The following is a 20,538-nucleotide window of genomic DNA, read 5'->3' as shown; positions in this document are numbered from 1 at the left end:
AAGTACTAAACGCTTTTCTGAACACACTTATTTGTGGTTTTTTGCTTTTTTTTTTTTTTTTTTTTTTTTTTTTTAAAAAGGGCTAAAATTGACAGGCAGTGTGGTGTAGTGGTTAATATATATCTATATCTCTCTCTCTCTCATTCATATATATATATATATATATATATAAAGCCAAATACCACTGACTCACTCATCATGAAATCTCCTGAACCATGAGGACTTGAGACTTGAAATTTGGAATGTAGGTTACCTTTGGCCCATAGGTGCTCGCTAAGAAACGGTTTTAAAATTGTGGTCCAAGCACAAAATTTCTTATAGTTTTTTTAGACCCATTTGCATGTCTGTCCACTTTTCATGAGAGAACTACTTAATGGACTTAGACTGGGTGTTTTTCTATAATTTGCTTGAACAGTCCATTGATTTTGTGACTTTCTCATCGTGCAAAGTATCATAGTTCGCTTGTGGTACCGATTTATTAGTGCAAATCCAAGAGGGACTCATCGGGCTGCAGGGAGGGGGGCGGGGCCCTCCTCACTCACACGTCTGCCTTAGGGCGTAACCTTAACTCCACTTAGTTAGTGAACAAGAGAACTAACTAACGGATTTAGATATTTTTTTTTCTATAATTTGCTTGAACATTCTGGTTGATTTTGCGACTTCTCTCATTGCGCCAAGAATCATAGTTCGCTTGCAGGAGTGATATATTCACACTAATCCGAGACAGAGGCTGCAGGCCGAGGGGAGGGGGAAGAGTGACATCAGGAGTAGAGAGCTGGGCGGGGCCCTCCTCACTGTCCTGTTTCACTAATATGTGGGTGAAGCCGTGTGTGATGGCTAGTATATATATATTATATATGGAGATAGATATGTTTACAGATGCTTGTTGAAGAAATAAATATTAAATAGTCTCAAAATTTACCAAACATCAAACAAATTGCTAATAAGCACCAGTCATATGTGAATCGCTAACTGCAGGAAATCTTTCATTAAAAAATTAATTTGTAAATGTGTCTTCCCCCCTTTCCTTCTAAAAGGCCTATTATTCTGGTGTGCTGAGCAGAAATTTGGAAGAATTTGGGTGGCATACCATGGAAAATATTTGGAAAGCAATGATCAAATGTCCGCAATGGAAGTCTAAAATATGTGACAAATATATATATTTTTAAATAAGCTGAAACACTTACATTGGGGTTGATGTATAGCACTATCCCAGGAAATACAGGATGCCTGAACTTTTTTCACTGTTTTAAGGGGGTTTCTATTTTAACTCAAACCTATAGTGTCAGTTAATAACATCCCATATGGTCTTTTGACACAGAGTATAAACATTCCCAACATCTCACAAATATTGTTTTTAAATAATCACTGCTAGGAAAGAAATAAAAAGCAGTACACCAAATACTGTAAATGAACAAAAAATAAATTCAATTAACCATTTGCCTGTAGATTTCATCTTCACAATCGGTCTTTAATTTCTTCCAAGCAAGATTCCGCCAACTCGCTACTGGATTTGTAACTGTAAATATGATTGTTTTCCCACAAAATGCAACCCTCTGTGGCATAAAGTGCATTTGTGGTGTAGCACTTCTTAAAAGCAACTCTCATCCATCTTCTAGGGTATATTTATCCAAATATCAAAAATTGAAAACTAAGCATTAGCTACAGAATCTCTATTAATCAGATATATTGGTACTTTTGAATTAACATTGACTTTCCAGTGTAAACATCAATTGTATCACTATGTTGTTGTTAAAAAAGACAAACAAAATAGAGACTCGTCTCTGTGCATCTGCAATTTTTCTGCTAAACAACTGAAGTAGCTGAACTTTTTATTTTATTGCCTCTCACCTTCTAGCATTAGGGTTGTTTAGAAATTCTATCATTATCGTTTTTTGTGCTTCACGTAATTAGTAAAAGTAACAAGTTTACACCAAATGAAGTTTTTTAATACAGTACCAATACACAGTGACATTACTTACAAAACTTTCTATTTTGATCTAGACTTTTCAAAACTATTTTTCTATGTGATGGACATTTTGAGGTTGCCAAGTAAAGGATGATTTTCACAATTCAATGCCAATGTTGGCTCAAAATAAATATATGATTTATTAATAGGTATATGATTTGATACATACAGATAACTAGAACTGCAGATTACAGTGCATTTGTTGAGTTTTAAATTTAATCATACTCTTTTTATTATACTGTAAATTTTACACAAGCATAAGAAGTCCAAAATATGGAGGAGGGCAAAGGAGTACATGTGGTATTCTGTGCTGCATGGTAGGAGCATGCTACCAACCAATGAAGTCAGAAGATAAAAGGTTAAATCCAGGCAACAGACTCGACATGGCAAAAACGTTAGTAGTTTGCAATGAAGGAAAAAAAATAGTTAGAATGTCTAATAAACTAATTTTAATTTTGTTTAGCTGCATTCATTACCATTAATATGAATTTTAATTTTAAAACAAAAAAACTCATATGTAAGAGACAATGAAAAAACACTAAAATGTCATGTTCTGTGATCTACCAGGAGACCTTTTCTTGTTTACTTAGAAAGCAGATGTTCTCCTATGGACTGGCACATGAATTTAAACACAGGCTTCTAAGCATAAATGTTTTGAGGAAAATCTAAGCGCATTCAGTCGGAAAATTATCTCTAACACAGGCTTCTGGATAAATATGTCTGTCTTTTAAGTAACTCTTATGTTCTCCCCACACCTAGATCCTACCTGAGGCATTCCGGCACCCAGGACCAACTAGGATTCCAAAACCAAAGGCTTGTACCACTTCTAAAGGACCATCTACCACAATCAATACAGCCTTCTCCAAGTCACAGGACACTTCTGCCAGCCAGTCAGGAAAAAGTATGAAAACTCTACCTACCAAACTCAATATAAGCCAGGCTGGGAAAATGTGAACTCTATTGACCTTTTTTTTAAATGAATTATACTAACTTTAATAAAATTCTACAAAAACTCTATACTGTTAACATTTGTGCTCTGTGAAGTTTTCATTGTAAAGAAAATGACTTGCTACATATAATTACTACCAGTTCAATATGGTAACACTCTCTAAACGGAATCACTGCTAAAAATAAGGTATTAATTCCATTTCTACACATTAGAATTGTACCTGGTACACCAGTTATTCCAATTATACAGTATATGTGCCTCATATTAATTGTTGTTACAAAACATTTTTTCTTTTAAGGATGCTCTGATGAAAGTTTATTTGGTCTTGAAAAGTGACAATCAGTTTTCTAACAAGTGGCTGATTTTATGTAACAAACAAGGCTAGTCTCTTGCATGCTTATAGAAGAAATTACTGAATTTCAAATTTGGTTTTGCCTTTGACTCAAATAATGGAATTTATTAACTTCAGGAAAGTTTAGGCAAGCAGTCTTTTTTCCCCTCAACTTAGTAAGTGGAGGAAGCTTTTAGTATTGGAGAAATATAAGTGAATAAAAATACTCTCTTTGATGGCCAAGCTGCATCTATGTATTTTAATAAGCAGACTGTCTGTGAAGCAGACAGCTTATACATATTCAGTTAATCACCCCAAGTGAAGAGGATGGCTCGAGAAGAGACATATGAGTGATAAACATGGAGCTTTCTATAATGCTTCATTTAGCAGCATACTGTATTTATTTTACTTATTTGACAGTGAATCAAACTAATCATCACCACTAAATGTTACAAGATTGAGATATTTTGAGTGTTTGTTTGGATTTTGTTTCCTATTCTACAGAACAGATATGTTTCATTTAGTTTGTTTTCAAACCTCACTTGTTATATAACATTTTTCCAAAATCTGTTGTATTCAGTTTTGCAAGTTCCGTTCAAATGGACACAGATTAAGCACATTTTAAGATAATACAAGTAATTGTACATATAAGAGGTGAACAAGAAAAGAACTTTTCATCCAAAACAAAAATCAGCCAACCTATTTGTATGGTATGCTGCTAATATTTACAAATGACCCTTTTACGTAAGGATAGCAAGGTGAGGAACATGACTGTAAATGTGCCTACTCATGTCATTTTTACTTTAATCTTTTAAGCTCACCCCCCAAAAATAGCTGCCATACTCTTAAAAAATAATATACAGTGCATCCGGAAAGTATTCACAGCGCATCACTTTTTCCACATTTTGTTATGTTACAGTCTTATTCCAAAATGGATTAAATTCATTTTTTTCCTCAGAATTATACACACAACACCCCATAATGACAACGTGAAAATAGTTTACTTGAGGTTTTTGCAAATTTATTAAAATAAAAAAAATTGAGAAAGCACATGTACATAAGTATTCACAGCCTTTGCCATGAAGCTCAAAATTGAGCTCAGGTGCATCCTGTTTCCCCTGATCATCCTTGAGATGTTTCTGCAGCTTCATTGGAGTCCACCTGTGGTAAATTCAGTTGATTGGACATGATTTGGAAAGGCACACACCTGTCTATATAAGGTCCCACAGTTGACAGTTCATGTCAGAGCACAAGCCAAGCATGAAGTCAAAGGAACTGTCTGTAGACCTCCGAGACAGGATTGTCTAGAGCAGTGGTTCCCAAAGTAGGGGTCGCGAGATGATTTCCAAGAAATCAAATACTTTTTTTAAACTTTTTAGAAATTAATTTAATTTTTTAGAAATAACATTTTATCCATAACTAACAAAAGATAAAAACTAGTAGTTAATAGTTACATTTAAAAAAAACATGCAAATTAAAAAGCCATCAGCCTTTCAAATTTCTTTCCGTTCGATCGCGACCCCTGAGGTGATTACGACAGTTTAATGACACATCAATGGTGTCAGTTGCAGCAGATCAATTTACAGCCCCATGTTAAACATTCGGACATGTGTACGTAACGTGTAGGTAATTTTCATCACTTTATGCTTAGGATATTATTTTTGTTGAAATGAAACGTTGGTTAATATCGACCAATGACAACGCAGATAGGCCAGCGGAGGAAAGCGGAGAAGCACCACCGTCAGAAAGCCCATCGTCCTCAGGTACGGAAAGACACCGGAGTGTGCATAAAGAGGACATCCATAAACAGTCGGCTCAGCCTTACTCCAAGAGTCGAAATTATCGAGAGGAATTTATCCAGTATGGATTCACATGCATCATCGTCAATAACGTACAGCATCCCCAATGTGTGGTGTGCACTGAGGTGCTTGCACATGAAAGCCTAAAGCCTGTAAAAATGCTACGACACTTGAAAACTAAGCACCCCTCTCTTGCTACTAAACCAGTAGATTTTTTTCGGCGAAAGGAGCGAGAGTTACAAGGCCAAAAGAAAGTCCTAACTAAACAAACAACAATCCCCGCAAAAGCTCAACGGGCATCATATGAGGTGGCATATTTAATTGCACAGGCAAAAAAGCCACACACGATCAGGGAAACCCTCATTAAACCCGCTGCTATAGCTATAAGTCGGGCTATGCATGAGGATAACCTAGCCCGTGAGCTAGAATCAGTGCCGCTGTCTAACGGGACTGTTGCCCAGCTTATCTCCGACATGGCCCAGGACATCAAGTGTCAGCTGGTGGACAGACTGAAGAAAGGGAAATATGCTTTACAGTTAGATGAATCCACAGATATATCAAACTCTCCCCAGCTGCTTGTATTCGTCAGATACAGTTTTGATGGAAAACTTAACGAGGACATTCTGTTTTGCACCCCACTGGAGGGAACGTGCACAGGCAAGGACATTTTCACAAAACTTGACAACAAACTAAAAGAAGATGGACTGTCTTGGAGCGAGTGCGTCGGTGTGTGTACAGACGGTGCTGGAGCGATGCTGGGGAAAAAGAAAGGTCTTAAAGCAAGAGTCTTACAAGTGGCGCCTCACGTAAAATTCACGCATTGTATTATACACAGAGAAGCTCTTGCGAGCAAAACACTTGACCCAGAACTTAAACGTGTTCTTGAGACTTCGATAAAAATGGTCAACAATATAAAAGCGCATCCACTCAATATCAGACTGTTTGCCACTCTCTGTAACGAACTGGGATCAGAGCATGAGTGCTTGCTTTTCCATACAGAAGTCAGGTGGCTTTCGCGAGGGAATGTGCTCTGCCGCCTGCTTGAGCTGTGGGACGAAGTGCGCTTATTTCTGATGGAGCATGGGTCCCAGCTCGCTGATCACCTCACTGATCCTGACTGGTTAACAAGGCTAGCGTATTTGGCTTGCATATTTGAAAAACTGAATGGACTTAATATGTTATTTCAAGGTGAGAACACACACATAATTTCGCTAAATGATAAAATCCACGCATTCAAGAGAAAACTTGAGCGCTGGACTGAGCGAGTTGAAATAGGAAGGATTGATATGTTTTCTGAGCTGGATGAATTCATGGAGGAAAACGAACTGAGTGTTAACATAGTGAAGAAGTCTATCACATCCCACCTTCAAGCCCTCCTGGAACACTTTAACAGGTATTTCCCAGAGGAAACAGCTCCAGAACAATATGACTGGATAAGGTCACCATTCACTGTAACGAGGGCAAATCATCTGACATCGGACATGGAGGACGCATTGGTTGAACTGTCATGCGACCGAACCTTGAAGACAATGTTTAATTCCAAGACTCTGGATGAGTTTTGGATTTCAGTCGAGAGGGAATACCCACAACTATCCAAGGCCGCTATGGATGTACTGATGCCGTTTTGCACTACCTACTTGTGCGAAAAGACTTTTTCGGCACTCACGTACATTAAAAATAAATACAGGTCACGACTGAACTTGGAGAATGATCACCAAGTCGCGGTCTCCAAAATTAACCCAAGAATGGACTTGCTGTGCTCCAAGCATTGTGCCCACCCATCTCATTAGGTGAGGTGTTTTGTTGAAATTAAACGAATGAGTAAATAACAATTTTTTAAAAAGTTATATGGTTGTTAGAGCGTTGTGTTCTTTCGTGTTGTCATGCTCATGTTTGGATAGGCCTATTGGAGCATGTGCACCGTTGCGCGCAACATTTGTATATTTTAACCACTTCCGAGGATAGTGGAGGTCACGAGTCACTGGCACGGTTATTTTGGGGGTCGTGAGCTGAAAAGTTTGGGAACCCCTGGTCTAGAGGCACAAATCTGGGGAAGGTTACAGAAAAATGTCTGCTGCTTTGAAGGTCCCAATGAGCACAGTGGCCTCCATCATCCGTAGGTGGAAGAAGTTCGAAACCACCAGGACTCTTCCTAGAGCTGGCCGGCCATCTAAACTGAGCAATCGGGGGAGAAGGGCCTTAGTCAGGGAGGTGACCAAGAACGCAATGGTCACTCTGTCAGAGCTCCAGAGGTCCTCTGTGGAGAGGAGAACCTTCCAGAAGGACAACCATCTCTACAGCAATCCACCAATCAGGCCTGTATAGTAGAGTGGCCAGACGGAAGCCACTCCTTAATAAAAGGCACATGGCAGCCCGCCTGGAGTTTGCCAAAAGGCACCTGAAGGACTCTCAGACCATGAGAAAGAAAATTCTCTGGTCTGATGAGACAAAGATTGAACTCTTTGGTGTGAATGCCAGGCGTCACGTTTGGAGGTAACCAGGCACCGCTCATCACCAGGCCAATACCATCCCTACAGTGAAGCATGGTGGTGGCAGCATCATGCTATGGGGATGTTTTTCAGCGGCAGGAACTGGGAGACTAGTCAGGATAAAGGGAAAGATGACTGCAGCAATGTACGGAGACATTCTGGATGAAAACCTGCTCCAGAGTGCTCTTGACCTCAGACTGGGGCGACGGTTCATCTTTCAGCAGGACAACGACCCTAAGCACACAGCCAAGATATCAAAGGAGTGGCTTCAGGACAACTCTGTGAATGTCCTTAAGTGGCCCAGCCAAAGTCCAGACTTGAATCCGATTGAACATCTCTGGAGAGATCTTAAAATGGCTGTGCACCGACGCTTCCCATCCAACCTGATGGAGCTTGAGAGGTGTTGCAAAGAGGAATGGGCGAAACTGGCCAAGGATAGGTGTGCCAAGCTTGTGGCATCATATTCAAAAAGACTTGAGGCTGTAATTGCTGCCAAAGGTGCATCGACAAAGTATTGAGCAAAGGCTGTGAATACTTATGTACATGTGATTTCTCAGTTTTTTTATTTTTAATAAATTTGCAAAAACCTCAAGTAAACTTTTTTCACGTTGTCATTATGGTGTGTGTAGAATTCTGAGGAAAAAAATTAATTTAATCCATTTTGGAATAAGGCTGTACCATAACAAAATGTGGAAAAAGTGATGCGCTGTGAATACTTTCCGGATGCACTGTAATAATTAAAGCTAAATGCATCAAGGTTAAGAAGCCTCAGAGGTGCACAAGTCCCAACTATGATATCTGTGCTTTACATTATGATGAAACAGAGCCACATTTCTCTTTTTTTAAAGAGTTATTAATTATTGAACAAGGGAAAACATGAACAGTTTATTTACAGGTGACAAGTAACTTTTGTTAATTAACCCCCAAATGATAAATACTTGTTCGTGCAAATGCCCTGCGATTATGAACTAAATTAAGCAGTTCAAAAACACTTCTTCAGAAATGTGCCCCAATAAACAATGTGTAAATCAAAAGCACTTTAACATTCATATTAGCCTTTGTCCATTTTTAAAAATATTTTTATTACAAGACCATTGGCAAATTGTAACTGCAATACACAGCATGCGTCTTGTTTGAAAGCAGAAATCCCATGCCTTCCAGTTGAAGTTAAGTTATACAGATATCAATGTTATAAATTGAATGTAAACATTCAGCTAGAGCAGTCCAACAAATTACATGGCACTTCAATACTTGGAGGTGTCATGTAAACCAAAAATCCAAATAAAAAGGAACTACTCCTGAAATATATATGATATATTCATACGGTGAAAGGTTTGCCAAGGTTCAGCCTCCTATTAGACTTGAACCTACAAACTGCTGAAGATAGAATGGTTATCTACAAAGTACAAAATGGACACAAAATAAACAATCTGAATTAATTAAACACCTTAAATAATATCACTATAACACCTCATTATGACAAGAAATAGTAAAGTTAAAATAATACAGTTAAAAATAAAACACAAAAATGTGTTCAATAGGAGAAAAGAAAACTAGGCACACGTGGAGTAAGGACAGTTTTGAGGTGTCAGATTAGATTGAAAATTTGGCAATAAGACAGGGGGGAGAATAGAGATCTCAAATATTCCAGCAGTGCAATTAAGTATTCTGCTAATTTTAAGGCCTGTAAAGGCCTTGAAAAAATATAATAAAACATGAACACAGTAAACCAGTGCAGCTTAAAAAGTTAAGGTGCTCCATAGTTGGCGTGTCTAGCCAGGGTCAGGAGGTTACCAGAAGGATTGTGAACCTGTTAAAAACCTGCCTATAGTTTTCATGGGAAACAGCACTTATTAGTGAACCACAGCTGTCTAAACAAGAAGTGATGAATGCTTTTCATTTTACATGGAGAGCTGGAGTTAATCTACAGAGATATTTTACCAAATACATTGTATATTTTTAATTAACTTCACAACAGCAAGGATCACAGAAAAAAAAAACTAATATCCATTCAACTACTTGAATATTATTTATCTAAATTTCTGTCTATAGAAAGTTAAATATAGAAAAGCCACAAAAACGGAAATCTAAAAGTCCGAGGAGCATGAAGAAGAAATAGAACTGAGAACATTAAATTCACTGTCAGGCAACATATTTTCTTAAGATTTGCTTCAATTTGGCTTTAGAGGTGTTTGGAGATCTTGTAGAGGAAGGGGATTCAGAAGCCAATATTGACCAGAATAACTGAAGAAGGAAAGAATCTATTTTCATTCCCAATGATTCTTGCCCCGAATGTCCATGTCAGATAACATACTGTATTTGTGACAATAATAACTGATACTGATGGTTTATTATATTGCTTCCTAACTAGATATGTATATAGTTCCTGAGTATAGCTTTAGACATTCAATCAGTTCTCTTGTTCAAATTGCCTGTTACAATTTATGTTCTGACAAACTGCCAAACTAAACTGTTACAGAGAAACACCCGCTCTATAAACATAGTCCAGCCCCAATTTTGACAGGTTAAATTTTTGTAATTGATGGGAAAAAAAAACTTGCTATTGAGCTTTTTTGATAAGTTATGTTTTCATCCCCATTCAGAATGTGAGTTAACAGTGGGAACAACACATGGTAACACTAGGGGTGTAGGTTCACATCAACTAGTTAGTGATCCATAAAGCATCTGATACAGCATCTATAATAAGACCAGTAACAGCAGTGTTTTCAGAAAATTTTACCCTTTGATAGATTGGTGAATGAAGATGCAGATGCTGGTGTAAAGAGAGACAAGAATAAGAAATAGAACACAACTGTGAGAGACCCAATGCTTAGTGCCAAATAACTCTTAAATCCATCAATAACAAGCAAACTAAATTAAAAATTTGTCGTTAAATTTGAAAAATTAGATATTTGATAATAGAAAAAAAAATTAAAAATTGTACCTGTGAGTCACAGAAAAGTGTTATTGTTTTCTTGACAAAAGAATTTAAAGTTCAAAATTACAAATGTGCAAGATGATTTTCTGTTAAAATATGTCTGTAGGACTAGGGTGTTGTACCGTGTTAGCCATTATGAATGTAGAGAAAAGCCAAGCAAAATGACACCTTTTATTGGCTAACTAAAAAGATTACAATATGCAAGCTTTCGAGGCAACTCAGGCCCCGCCTGAACAAGGGGCCTGAGTTGCCTCGAAAGCTTGCATATTGTAATCTTTTTAGTTAGCCAATAAAAGGTGTCATTTTGCTTGTTAAAATATGTGAAAAACAAATTCTAGATAAAATGGGTGAGGGGAACTGAAAGGAGGGCAGATAAGAGACTGGAGAGTCTGAATATTTTAACCAGTATCAGAGGCAATCACAAGCACAAGCACAGCACTACATCTACAGACTTCTACAAAATTTGTGATGAACCAGCTTGCTTTTTGTCACCTTATTCAATTGATCTCCAAGAAAGCACACAACTATATCACTCTGCAAATAACTTAACCCCTTCCCAAAGAAGAGCTGTTCAACTATTTCTAATGATTACTTACAAGCAGCCCCTTCCTCGGAGTTCATTCAGCAAACCAATGAAAGCACAGCAAAGGATGAATGGTGTAGCTCTAGAGGTGAAGCTATAGGCATACTGGTAAGAAAAGGACCTAGACTATGATATATTTCTACTCTTGAATCACATTCAATCTTAATTGGAAGATGAATATTATTGTCTTAACTTGTGTTTGAGGATTGCTCCAGTGCATTATATGTAGCCTAATCCGATATAAAACATTTAAAGGTGGCAGCAAAATCCTAATTTATATCGTAAATCTTAATCTTTAGGATAGTACAGTGGTTAGAACTGGTATTTCACAGATCAAACATATTGCATTTGAATCCTGATTCCAGACAATGTCGGTTTTTTTTTGCCAAAGATGTTTGCGTTTAATTAACAGATGATTTCACATCGGTCTTGTGGGTGTGTGAGTGAGTGGGCTCTGCAATTAGCTACCTGCCTACACAGAGTTATTTCCTGTGTTGTGCCCAATGCCGCCAGGATAAGCTTCATTTTCTCATAATCCTGGCTTACATTAAGCAGGTCTGAGAATGTTGTTATTTTTAATCAGGGAGATTACGCCAAAGAAGATTTACAGAAAAATAAAATGTAAAGCAATGTAAGAAATGTATACTGCCTATTAACATGCAGGTGTTTAAAGCTTACTTTATTTAAACACGGTTATTAAATTTTTACCTTAAAAATGCTTTCCCTGCAGAGTAATATACAAAACAATGTACTGTATGTTTATGTCTGAGAATATCCTCATTCTCTTTAATTGAATGTGAGCAAGTCTAAAGGAGTTCAATGACATTTAACAATATCATAAATACTTTAAACCAGTAACTGCAGATATCTAGTAAAAGAATAAACAGAAAGAAAAGTATGATATTTTAAAATGCTAGTCTATACTTTTAATACAGATTAACAATACGGGAAGGCTACTCTAAGTACTTTCTGCAGTTGTCCTAAGGAATCTATACCAACATATGGCTCACCATCTAGACTCGTCTCAAATCATGTTATTGCTCTGAAAATAGCTGAAAGAAATAACTTTAAATAATAAATCAGTGAATACTCACATGAATGGTCACATGTGATTTTCTCAAAAGCACACATAAAAAGCTGATTTTACATATTCTCTAATAGAAAAGTAAACTGTACACTGTGTGATTCCAGGATTTGATCTTAAATTTTGAAAAACAAAATGAATTTCAGTATGCCTGTTTGTTTCTCCATGAGATTTCTAAAAACAAGGGTATAACATACTGTATATCCTTGTTTTTGCCAACACAGGCATTAATAGTACTTTTTTCAATTTTGTACAGTTCCTTTGGGGTTTGTATCTATGTGAGTGAGTGAGAAACAAAGATTTTTTCAGTTAATTTGTGAACATTCATTTACTTTTGTTTTGTTCTTTTAATCTAATATCAGAAAAAAGTTATTTCTAGACTAGTACAATTTCAATTCTTATTTCACAGCTGTTACTGCTTTGTGAGTGATCTATACTTTTAAAACATTACTTTTTTTACTTTAAGAAATTATTACTGTAACATTTTGAACTTAAAAACACTAACCTTAAATATCTAGCAAGAAATGAAAAACCAATTACATAGAAATATTTTTGATTCTTCCTTTCAATATATTAACCTGGAGCTCCCTCTGCTGGAGAAACTACTTCACAGAATCACCTGAAAAATTTAAAGATGCTTGTGCCCTTAATGAGGATTTTCTCAGCAAAGCTGTAAAAGGAAAACACACAGCAAGTGGAGAAAACAAGTGCACATATTGCACTGTGTGTTTCCTGTAACTTTTCTGCTAAAACAAAACAACAATATAAAACAAAACATTTTGTGTTAAAGGCACACATAATAAAGCTAAACAGCTAGGTTATGAAAAAGTGAACTGGTCAAGTGCAACTTTTCTAAAGAACATGGATTTACAGATTATAGCTCCAGTGTGTGGCTCTGGAATAATATTGATTGGCAAATGCCTTGTAGCTGGAAGACCCATGTAACCTGGAAATACTATATTAAGCTCTAATATCAGTAGGGTCTCCAAGACTTTGGTAATGAAAACTGACTCCTGAGATTTGAAAATAACATCTTAGTTTATAGTCTGACCTACTACTACACAAAGCACTGGCTCTAGAACCAAGGCAACTGAGGTTGTCTCTTTCCTATATTGGAGATGCCCTAAGAAAGAGGCTCCAAGCAGGTGTGGGGATAACTGTGAGCCTCTTGATAAGTACCATACAGTTGGAAGTTTCTTTCAGTGGAAGAGATGGTCACCTCAAGGTAACAATAAGTTGCAGAGAGAGATTAACTCTGTTCATATGCATGCACCAACTGATTCAGAGTACTTGACCCTTTCAGAGACACTGGACTTGGTGCTCAGAAAGTGCTCTACTGCTTCTATAGGCCTACTGGGAAAGCTGAACAGTGAAATTAAGTTAGTAGATTTCTATTCTAAACTTGGATTGTCCATAGTGAACATTTCCAAACACAAAGTTGCTTAATAAGTATACCTAGTACCACCGAGCACCTTGGGCCAAAGGTTAATGATCGACTTTATAGCCATTCCATTTTATTGAAAGGCATAGGTTCTGGAGAATTGAGTAAAGAGTGGCACCGCGTCATCTAGTTCAAATGGATGAAGCACCTGCTAGACAGACCTATTAGAGCCAATTGGGTAGGAGTGTGCAGGAAACAATTAGTGCATGCCTCGGTTTGTTTAAACATGCCTGTCATGGCAGCAACTTCAGGACCGGCTGGTGGAATCAAGAAGTAAGGGACATTGTCAAGTTATACTGTATATAAAAAAAGGTGTGTTGTGTAATGTTACAGCAGTCCAAAGATATAGCAGCAGATTCCTTAAAGAGGATTTGACAAACCATTTGATGATTCGGGAAGGGTAGGCAGAACATTGCCCAGAATGTTCTCAGTAAGGATATGATCACCCGTTGGACATGCCCTCCTAGAATATAGCGATCCTAGAACCTTTGGTTGAATCATCTCTGTGGCAGAGGTCACAGTAGTGATAAAAACCCTCCCAGTCAGGAAAGCTTCACCGGTTAATGAAATCCAACAAGAAATACTGCATGCAATGCTGCATTAATTAAAAAAAAAATTGATGTAGAATTGCTACAAAATCACTAATGTATATTTGGTATCACAGCCTAAAGGCAGAGTTCCTTGCCTAATCACATTCTGGAGCTGCAAAAAGAATGCCAGACAAAAATTATTTAATTTCTTTTAAACAAATAATACTTTCCGTTCATCTATTCTTTCATTTATTAACAATTACAAATAATCCAACAGAGCCCACCTCAAAAGCATCAAGGACATGGTAGAAATTAAACCCAGACAAAAAAAAAAAGTTCAAGAAAGACAACAGTAGTACAAAAAAATAAAAAAAAGAATAGGCTGCACCATCATTGAAAAACATTTAGCAACTTTTAAGAATTATAGCATTAAAGAGCAGGGAGGGGAAAAAAAACCTAAGGTTTACCCTTTAGATAATCAGGTTATGCATCTCTAATCTGATATGCCTGGGACTAGAAGTATTTTGGAGTATTTGCATATGTGTAATTAATTATCTTGGGGACAGGACACAAGTTAAATACAAGATTTATGTATTTATTTAAATCTTATACACATGGCTGGAAGGTCATTTTATAAAATATATTTCTAAAAATTATGTGCATGAAACAAACTTTGTGCACATTAGCAGAATACCTTTAACAGCTGACAACAGCAATGACTCAGTTTCCACTTATGATGTTACGTTTTGATTAAAAGGTTACTGTTCACACAAAATAAGCAAAAAACAATAATACATATAGGTTTGGAGGAGACAATGATTGATATCAGGCTGTGATGCCAGTTTATGTTTCCTCTTTGCAGCACTTTTGAATCACGGCACTCACTCCCTCTCCCACAGAGCAGTTTGGAAGTGCTACGCAGATTGTTATCATGCATTTCATCCACTGGTAATACACCCTCCTCTCTCCTCCCCATGCCTGCCATTTGTGTGTTGGTGCACTGCTTAAAATTCAAAGGGGGGGGGGGTGTGGGGGGTTGAAGAAATTGGTCATAGATGATAAGTACCAGCTAACATTATTCACTTCCGCTCATCAGTATAAATAAATAAATAAAGGGAACATTGGTCACAGCACCACATAGGCATGCGAGATCAGGTACAGAATTTTCCACTCAAAGAGTTTGATTTTGGAAATTCAGATTAAGGATCTACAATCTGTTTTGTCATTAAAACAACCTGAAATCTCTAACCCACTGCTGTTTTATGCATCTATCAGAGCAAGCAAAAGCTGCATTTCTCTGTTATAAAAGCCAATAGAATACAACTATTAGATTTATGATTTTCCTTTTTTTATAATAATGACTAAAAAAAAATAATTCATAATTGTGAAGAGCCCTTTCAATGTTATTAATGTTCATTTTAGTTACCTTAGGCTCACCCAAAAAGCAGTATGTAGCTGCTGACTTGACAAACAATGCATAAAAAAATAATCTTTGACATCTCCCTCAAATATTTCACTTTCAACAGATGCTTACACTGAATGTTGTTATACTGCTCGACACAGACAATCATCTAGGTTTAGAAGACTCATTTTCAAGAATGGGACAGAAGTTTACCCTTTCCCTTTAAACAAATGGGATCAGCTCGGAATTTTTGTTCTTGTGCTAAACAAAGTGTGCACTCTTAAGGTGGGGGAGGAGTATATAATATATTTTGCCCTTGTTAAGCACCAATGTTAATACCCCAATTTACATAAACAAATGATTTGTGCTTTGCTTCATGGGAAAAATAAGTGTTGGTATCTCAGTTCTATAATGAAGTAAAGAGCAATATTGAGTTACCCTCCGTCTCTGTAGTTATATGTTGGAGTTGGAAGGAACACAACAATGTTGACTGCATGAAGGATAAAGTAGGTCTTTTCATTATTATTATTTTTAATAACAGTCCAATATATGATTAATTTGATTTAAATTCTTTGTCTCTACCTTTGTCTAAAATGAATATATGGCAGTCTTTATGTCTGACTGTTAGATTTCATGTGGATGTTTACATTTTTGCCAAATATTGCAAGACTAAGTAAAAAAGCTTTTTGTAATACAAGCCATAAATTAAAACTATGTAACTACTGTCATAGACACCCAGGATCCCTCTTCCTTGGAAGGCCCTGGGGAGCAAGGGTGGATAGAGCATTACCTCCCCCAGAACGCTAGATGACAGCGGTGCCTTGGACTCCCACGGGGCTTCATGGGAGATGGAGTTGGATACAGCCCTGTTGGGATCCGGGAGTGCCTCCAGGGAGTGCTGCAGCTGCTGCTAAGCCTTGGAGAGCAGCTCTTCCACCACACCAGGAGGTGCTGCCAGAATTAGATCAACGAGCACCTGGAGCACTTCCCGGTGCTTTATAAAAGGAGCCAGCAGTCACTACTCAGGGAGCTAGAGTCGGGAGGAGGGAGACAAAGCTTGCCGAGGAGGAGTGGAGGATAAAAGAAGAGAAGGAAAGTATCGTGCAGTGGTTTGTGCTTTGGACTGTGTTGTGCTTGTGGGAGACGAGGAAGACGTTTCCCACAACAGAAGAAAAAAATAATAAAATCACATGTGCTTTAAAAGTGTGCCTCCTGCATCTGTCTGTGTCAGGTTGGGTGGGTGACACGCCCCGAGAGCTGTCACACTATATAAGGTAGCAAAAACAAAGCATGACTACTCAGGTGTAAAAATTATTTTTTGTACTGTTCACTATAAATACATTTGAATCATTTTAGGTGTGTTAATATAGTAGGTTCCTAACAACTTTCCTCCGTCTTCACCTGCATAAAGATCACTTTCAGTGCAGCCCCGGGCATATTTTTTAGCATAATATTAATAATTATCAAAAAATAAAAATATTATTAAATAAAAAAACACATTGGCTAATTTTCATTTTTCTACAACCTCACCAAATTTGAATCAAATCTGTAAAGGCATTTTTTAAATTTTAGGGTATTAGTTAGCCAAAACGTGTTTATTTGTTAATAGAATTTTTATTTTTGAAGAATACGAATTTTATGCTAAAAATATGCCCTATGCTGTGCAAACAAAGTTGTTGATGGTCCATGCGAATAGCATTGCTAACTGATAGGGTGGATGGATGACTTAAGAAGAGGCACTGCCCTGAACAGGAGGAAAAAAAAAGACGTTATCACATTATGAAATGGAAAGAGAAAAATTCGGTAAAACTGAAGGATGAAATACTGTCCATGAATAAATGGCAAAAACAAAATTAAAACGTTAACAATCGTAAAACAAAAGCCAAGTCTCTAGAAAAAGCAGAAAAGAAGCAGTAATTAATCTAATCCAGGAATGTGTTCCTCGTGGACAACTGTTTATAGAATGTTTAAGAGTAAGCAGCTTCAGTGACAAAATAATATTATTACTAGTGCTGGGCAGTATACCGGTTCATACCGAAAACCGTTTTTTAATTTTTTTTATGATATGGATTTTTCTTATACCGCAACACCGGTTTAAATTGTCTAAACGACGTTCGGAACGTGGCGCAGCGGGAAACTGTTCAAGTGGGGACCTTTTTCACTGCTACACCGCTAAACACAGATTTGTTGCACTAGGGCTCTTTTTCACTGCTACACCACCAAATAGTGGGCGGTAGCATAGGTATGCCGCGTGGTGAAAATGGACAGAGAGCCGAAAAAAAGCAGTCACGTCTGTCGCCTGGAGATGCTTTAGTTTTAAAAGGTCAGATGTGTAAATACTGTTTCTATACTACTGGATAATACTGCAAGCCAAGTTGAACTTGTTTTATTTGTTTTCAATACAGTGTAATGTACCTGGGTACTGTGTAATAGTGTGACGACATTTTGACTTTATTCTCGACATTTCCACTTTAATCTTGACACTTATGATGAGAATAAAGTTGACATGTTGACTTTATTCTCGTAATTTGTCATTAAAGTAGAACATCGTAAACTAAACTTCATCATAAAATGAATATTTAATTTACTAGATTTTCTCAAACCCCATCATAAGTTATATAGCACATTAAATGCTTTGTGTTAAGTGATTCGTTCAGAGATGGGCGCAACTCTGAATGGGTGGCATAACTAAACATGTATAACGAAGATATTTTTAAAGTTCTGAACACTCCGTGGGCTAAGTTTATAACTAGTTTTAATTTCACAGACGTTTATCGTTTGGTGATTGGTTATGTGGTGAAAGAAAAAGGAAGGATAGGAACTGGGGTTTTGGTACATCAGATAGAGACAGCATGCATGCAATTAAGATAGCCCGCTCAGAAGAACATGCATTGAATTCTGTGTTCGTCTCTCCGACCAGCAGATCACAAACCCAACATTTACACAATATTGTAAGTTAAACCTGTGCAATACCTATTCATACATCCAGTTTTTTGGAGCCTCGTCACACCTGCCATAAAGTTCTCTACACTGAACATACACCTGGGGACCCCTTACTGCAAGGGAGCAGCACTACCGCCTCACTACCGTGCATGTGTAATACCTGCTTTAATGCATTTCGTCATGAAAATGATATCAAGTATTTATCTTAGCATTCTAAATTTTCAGAAAGCAGGAATATCATGAAGTGAATGGATTCTGTGCGGTGATCGCTGTCTTCTCTTAGTGCGGAGGAAGTCAGTTTAAGAAGCGTAGTGATTAACCACTGGGTCGGGGAACGTAACACAAAGCATTTAATGTGCTGCATTAATTTATGACGGGGTAAATTAAGTAATTGATTAAACATTGATTTTAGGAAGAAGTTTAGTTTACGACATTCTACTTTAATTATGAAGTAAACTATGAGAATAAAGTGGAAATGTCGACTTTGTTCTCGACATATAGTTTGTTTTTTTCTTCCCAGTATAGCTTAGCTTGAAGCAAGGTCCATATTAATGCAGTTTGCCTAAATGATGGTTCAGCTGGTAAAGATGTCATCACCAAGTTGCACTTGTATTTTATTTTAATTTGGTGAATACTGTGTAATGCACCTGGGCTTGAAGTCTTGAAGTAATAGTGCAACTATCAGTAATAATACTATTATTTATTTTATTGTTATTATTTATTAGTTTAAATATTATGCAGTTTAATGATGATAAAGTTGTTTAAAAAGTCACTTTAACGTGTCAGTGGACACAGATTGTTAACATTAACACAAAGTGTAGTTGGTTTACAAAGAATATTTACTATTTATTCCTTTTCTAAGACATATTCGGTGCAATACAATTTCTGACAAGCAGTTCTGGATATTTTACTAAGTCTAAATGCCTCTTTGTATGGTTGAAAATATGTTGTCAAAATTAGTTTGTTTTTGCAAAATTTGTTCAATAAAAAGGTTCTATATTTTGACTGCATCTGTCATGCAATGTGATACCTTCTCCATTAGTGCCACCCCCTTGAAAACTATCACTTTATGGGGCAATGCAAAACTGTATTAATACTTGCGTGCACATTAAAATGTTTTTTTTGTACAAAGTACAATACTCTTGACAGTGGAATAGGTTATTCTTAGCCAGTAATTGACAGTGGAAAATGTGGTTAACATCCACTCATGCATGGGGAAAAAAAATACCGTTGAATACCGTGAAACCGGGATAATTTAGAAAAATACCGTGATATAGAATTTTGGTCATACCGCCCACCCCTAATTATTACTATTACTTATAACTAATGCCTTTATCCAGGTCAACTTAAAACATTTCAGTTACGTTTTTTTTGTTTTTGTAAAAAACAGATGAAATGATTTGCCCATGATCACACAGTGTGAATACCATGATTTCAACTCACAACCTCAGGGTCCAAAGCTTTAACCACTACAACAAACTGCCTGGTTTAAAAAAAAAAAAAAAATATATATATATATATATACGAATAATATATACTGAAAGGTACTTAGATACATAGTCTTTCTAATATATCAGACTAGGGGGCTCCGCCCCCTGCTTGCTTCGCTCGCCAACCCCTGGTGTTGGGAAATGACAAAGAGCGTGATGTATGAATGAGATATAGAATAGTGTGAAGGTGTAGATGATGCAAATAGAAAGCAAACAATAAAGTGTGTGGCACAGTGTAAAGGTTTATTGGAAAATTTCTTTGCACACGCCGTTTAAGTGTAAAAGGTAATTCCAGGTCAGAACTTGTAAGGTCAATGAAGATGGTTATTGTCGTGATCAGAGTCAAGTTTGTCAGAGCTTAGAAAGAGTTGTGTCTCTCCAGGAAGTAATGCAATGACTTGGGTATTTATGTTTTCCACATTAATATTTTTTGGACATAATATAGTGCGTTGTGTTAAAAGGGGCATTTGGTCTAATGAGATTGCTGTTCCAAATCTGTTTGTAACTAAGTTGGCGCAGATAAAGGCTTGAGGAATTGTAATAATATCTGGGAGAAGTCTATCTGTATTGGTGAGTGTACCATCTCCCAG

General features: G+C 36.9%; 2 protein-coding genes across 2 annotated transcripts in view; one reads left to right on the top strand and one right to left on the bottom strand.

Moving 5' to 3' along the window:
* filip1l (filamin A interacting protein 1-like) overlaps positions 1–2,940 on the top strand; it is a 298,961-nt gene extending 296,021 nt beyond the window's left edge. The window contains 1 exon segment of the mRNA XM_051926067.1: positions 2,729–2,940. Coding sequence (XP_051782027.1) covers positions 2,729–2,923 — 195 coding nt within the window. The 3' untranslated portion in view covers positions 2,924–2,940.
* Positions 1–20,538, bottom strand: part of cmss1 (cms1 ribosomal small subunit homolog) — a 398,519-nt gene that overhangs the window by 366,107 nt on the left and 11,874 nt on the right. The window lies entirely within an intron of this gene.

The sequence above is a fragment of the Erpetoichthys calabaricus genome, chromosome 4 (assembly GCF_900747795.2).
Source record: "Erpetoichthys calabaricus chromosome 4, fErpCal1.3, whole genome shotgun sequence".
NCBI classification, from domain to species: domain Eukaryota; kingdom Metazoa; phylum Chordata; class Cladistia; order Polypteriformes; family Polypteridae; genus Erpetoichthys; species Erpetoichthys calabaricus.
This window is presented reverse-complemented; position numbering and strand designations above follow the sequence as displayed.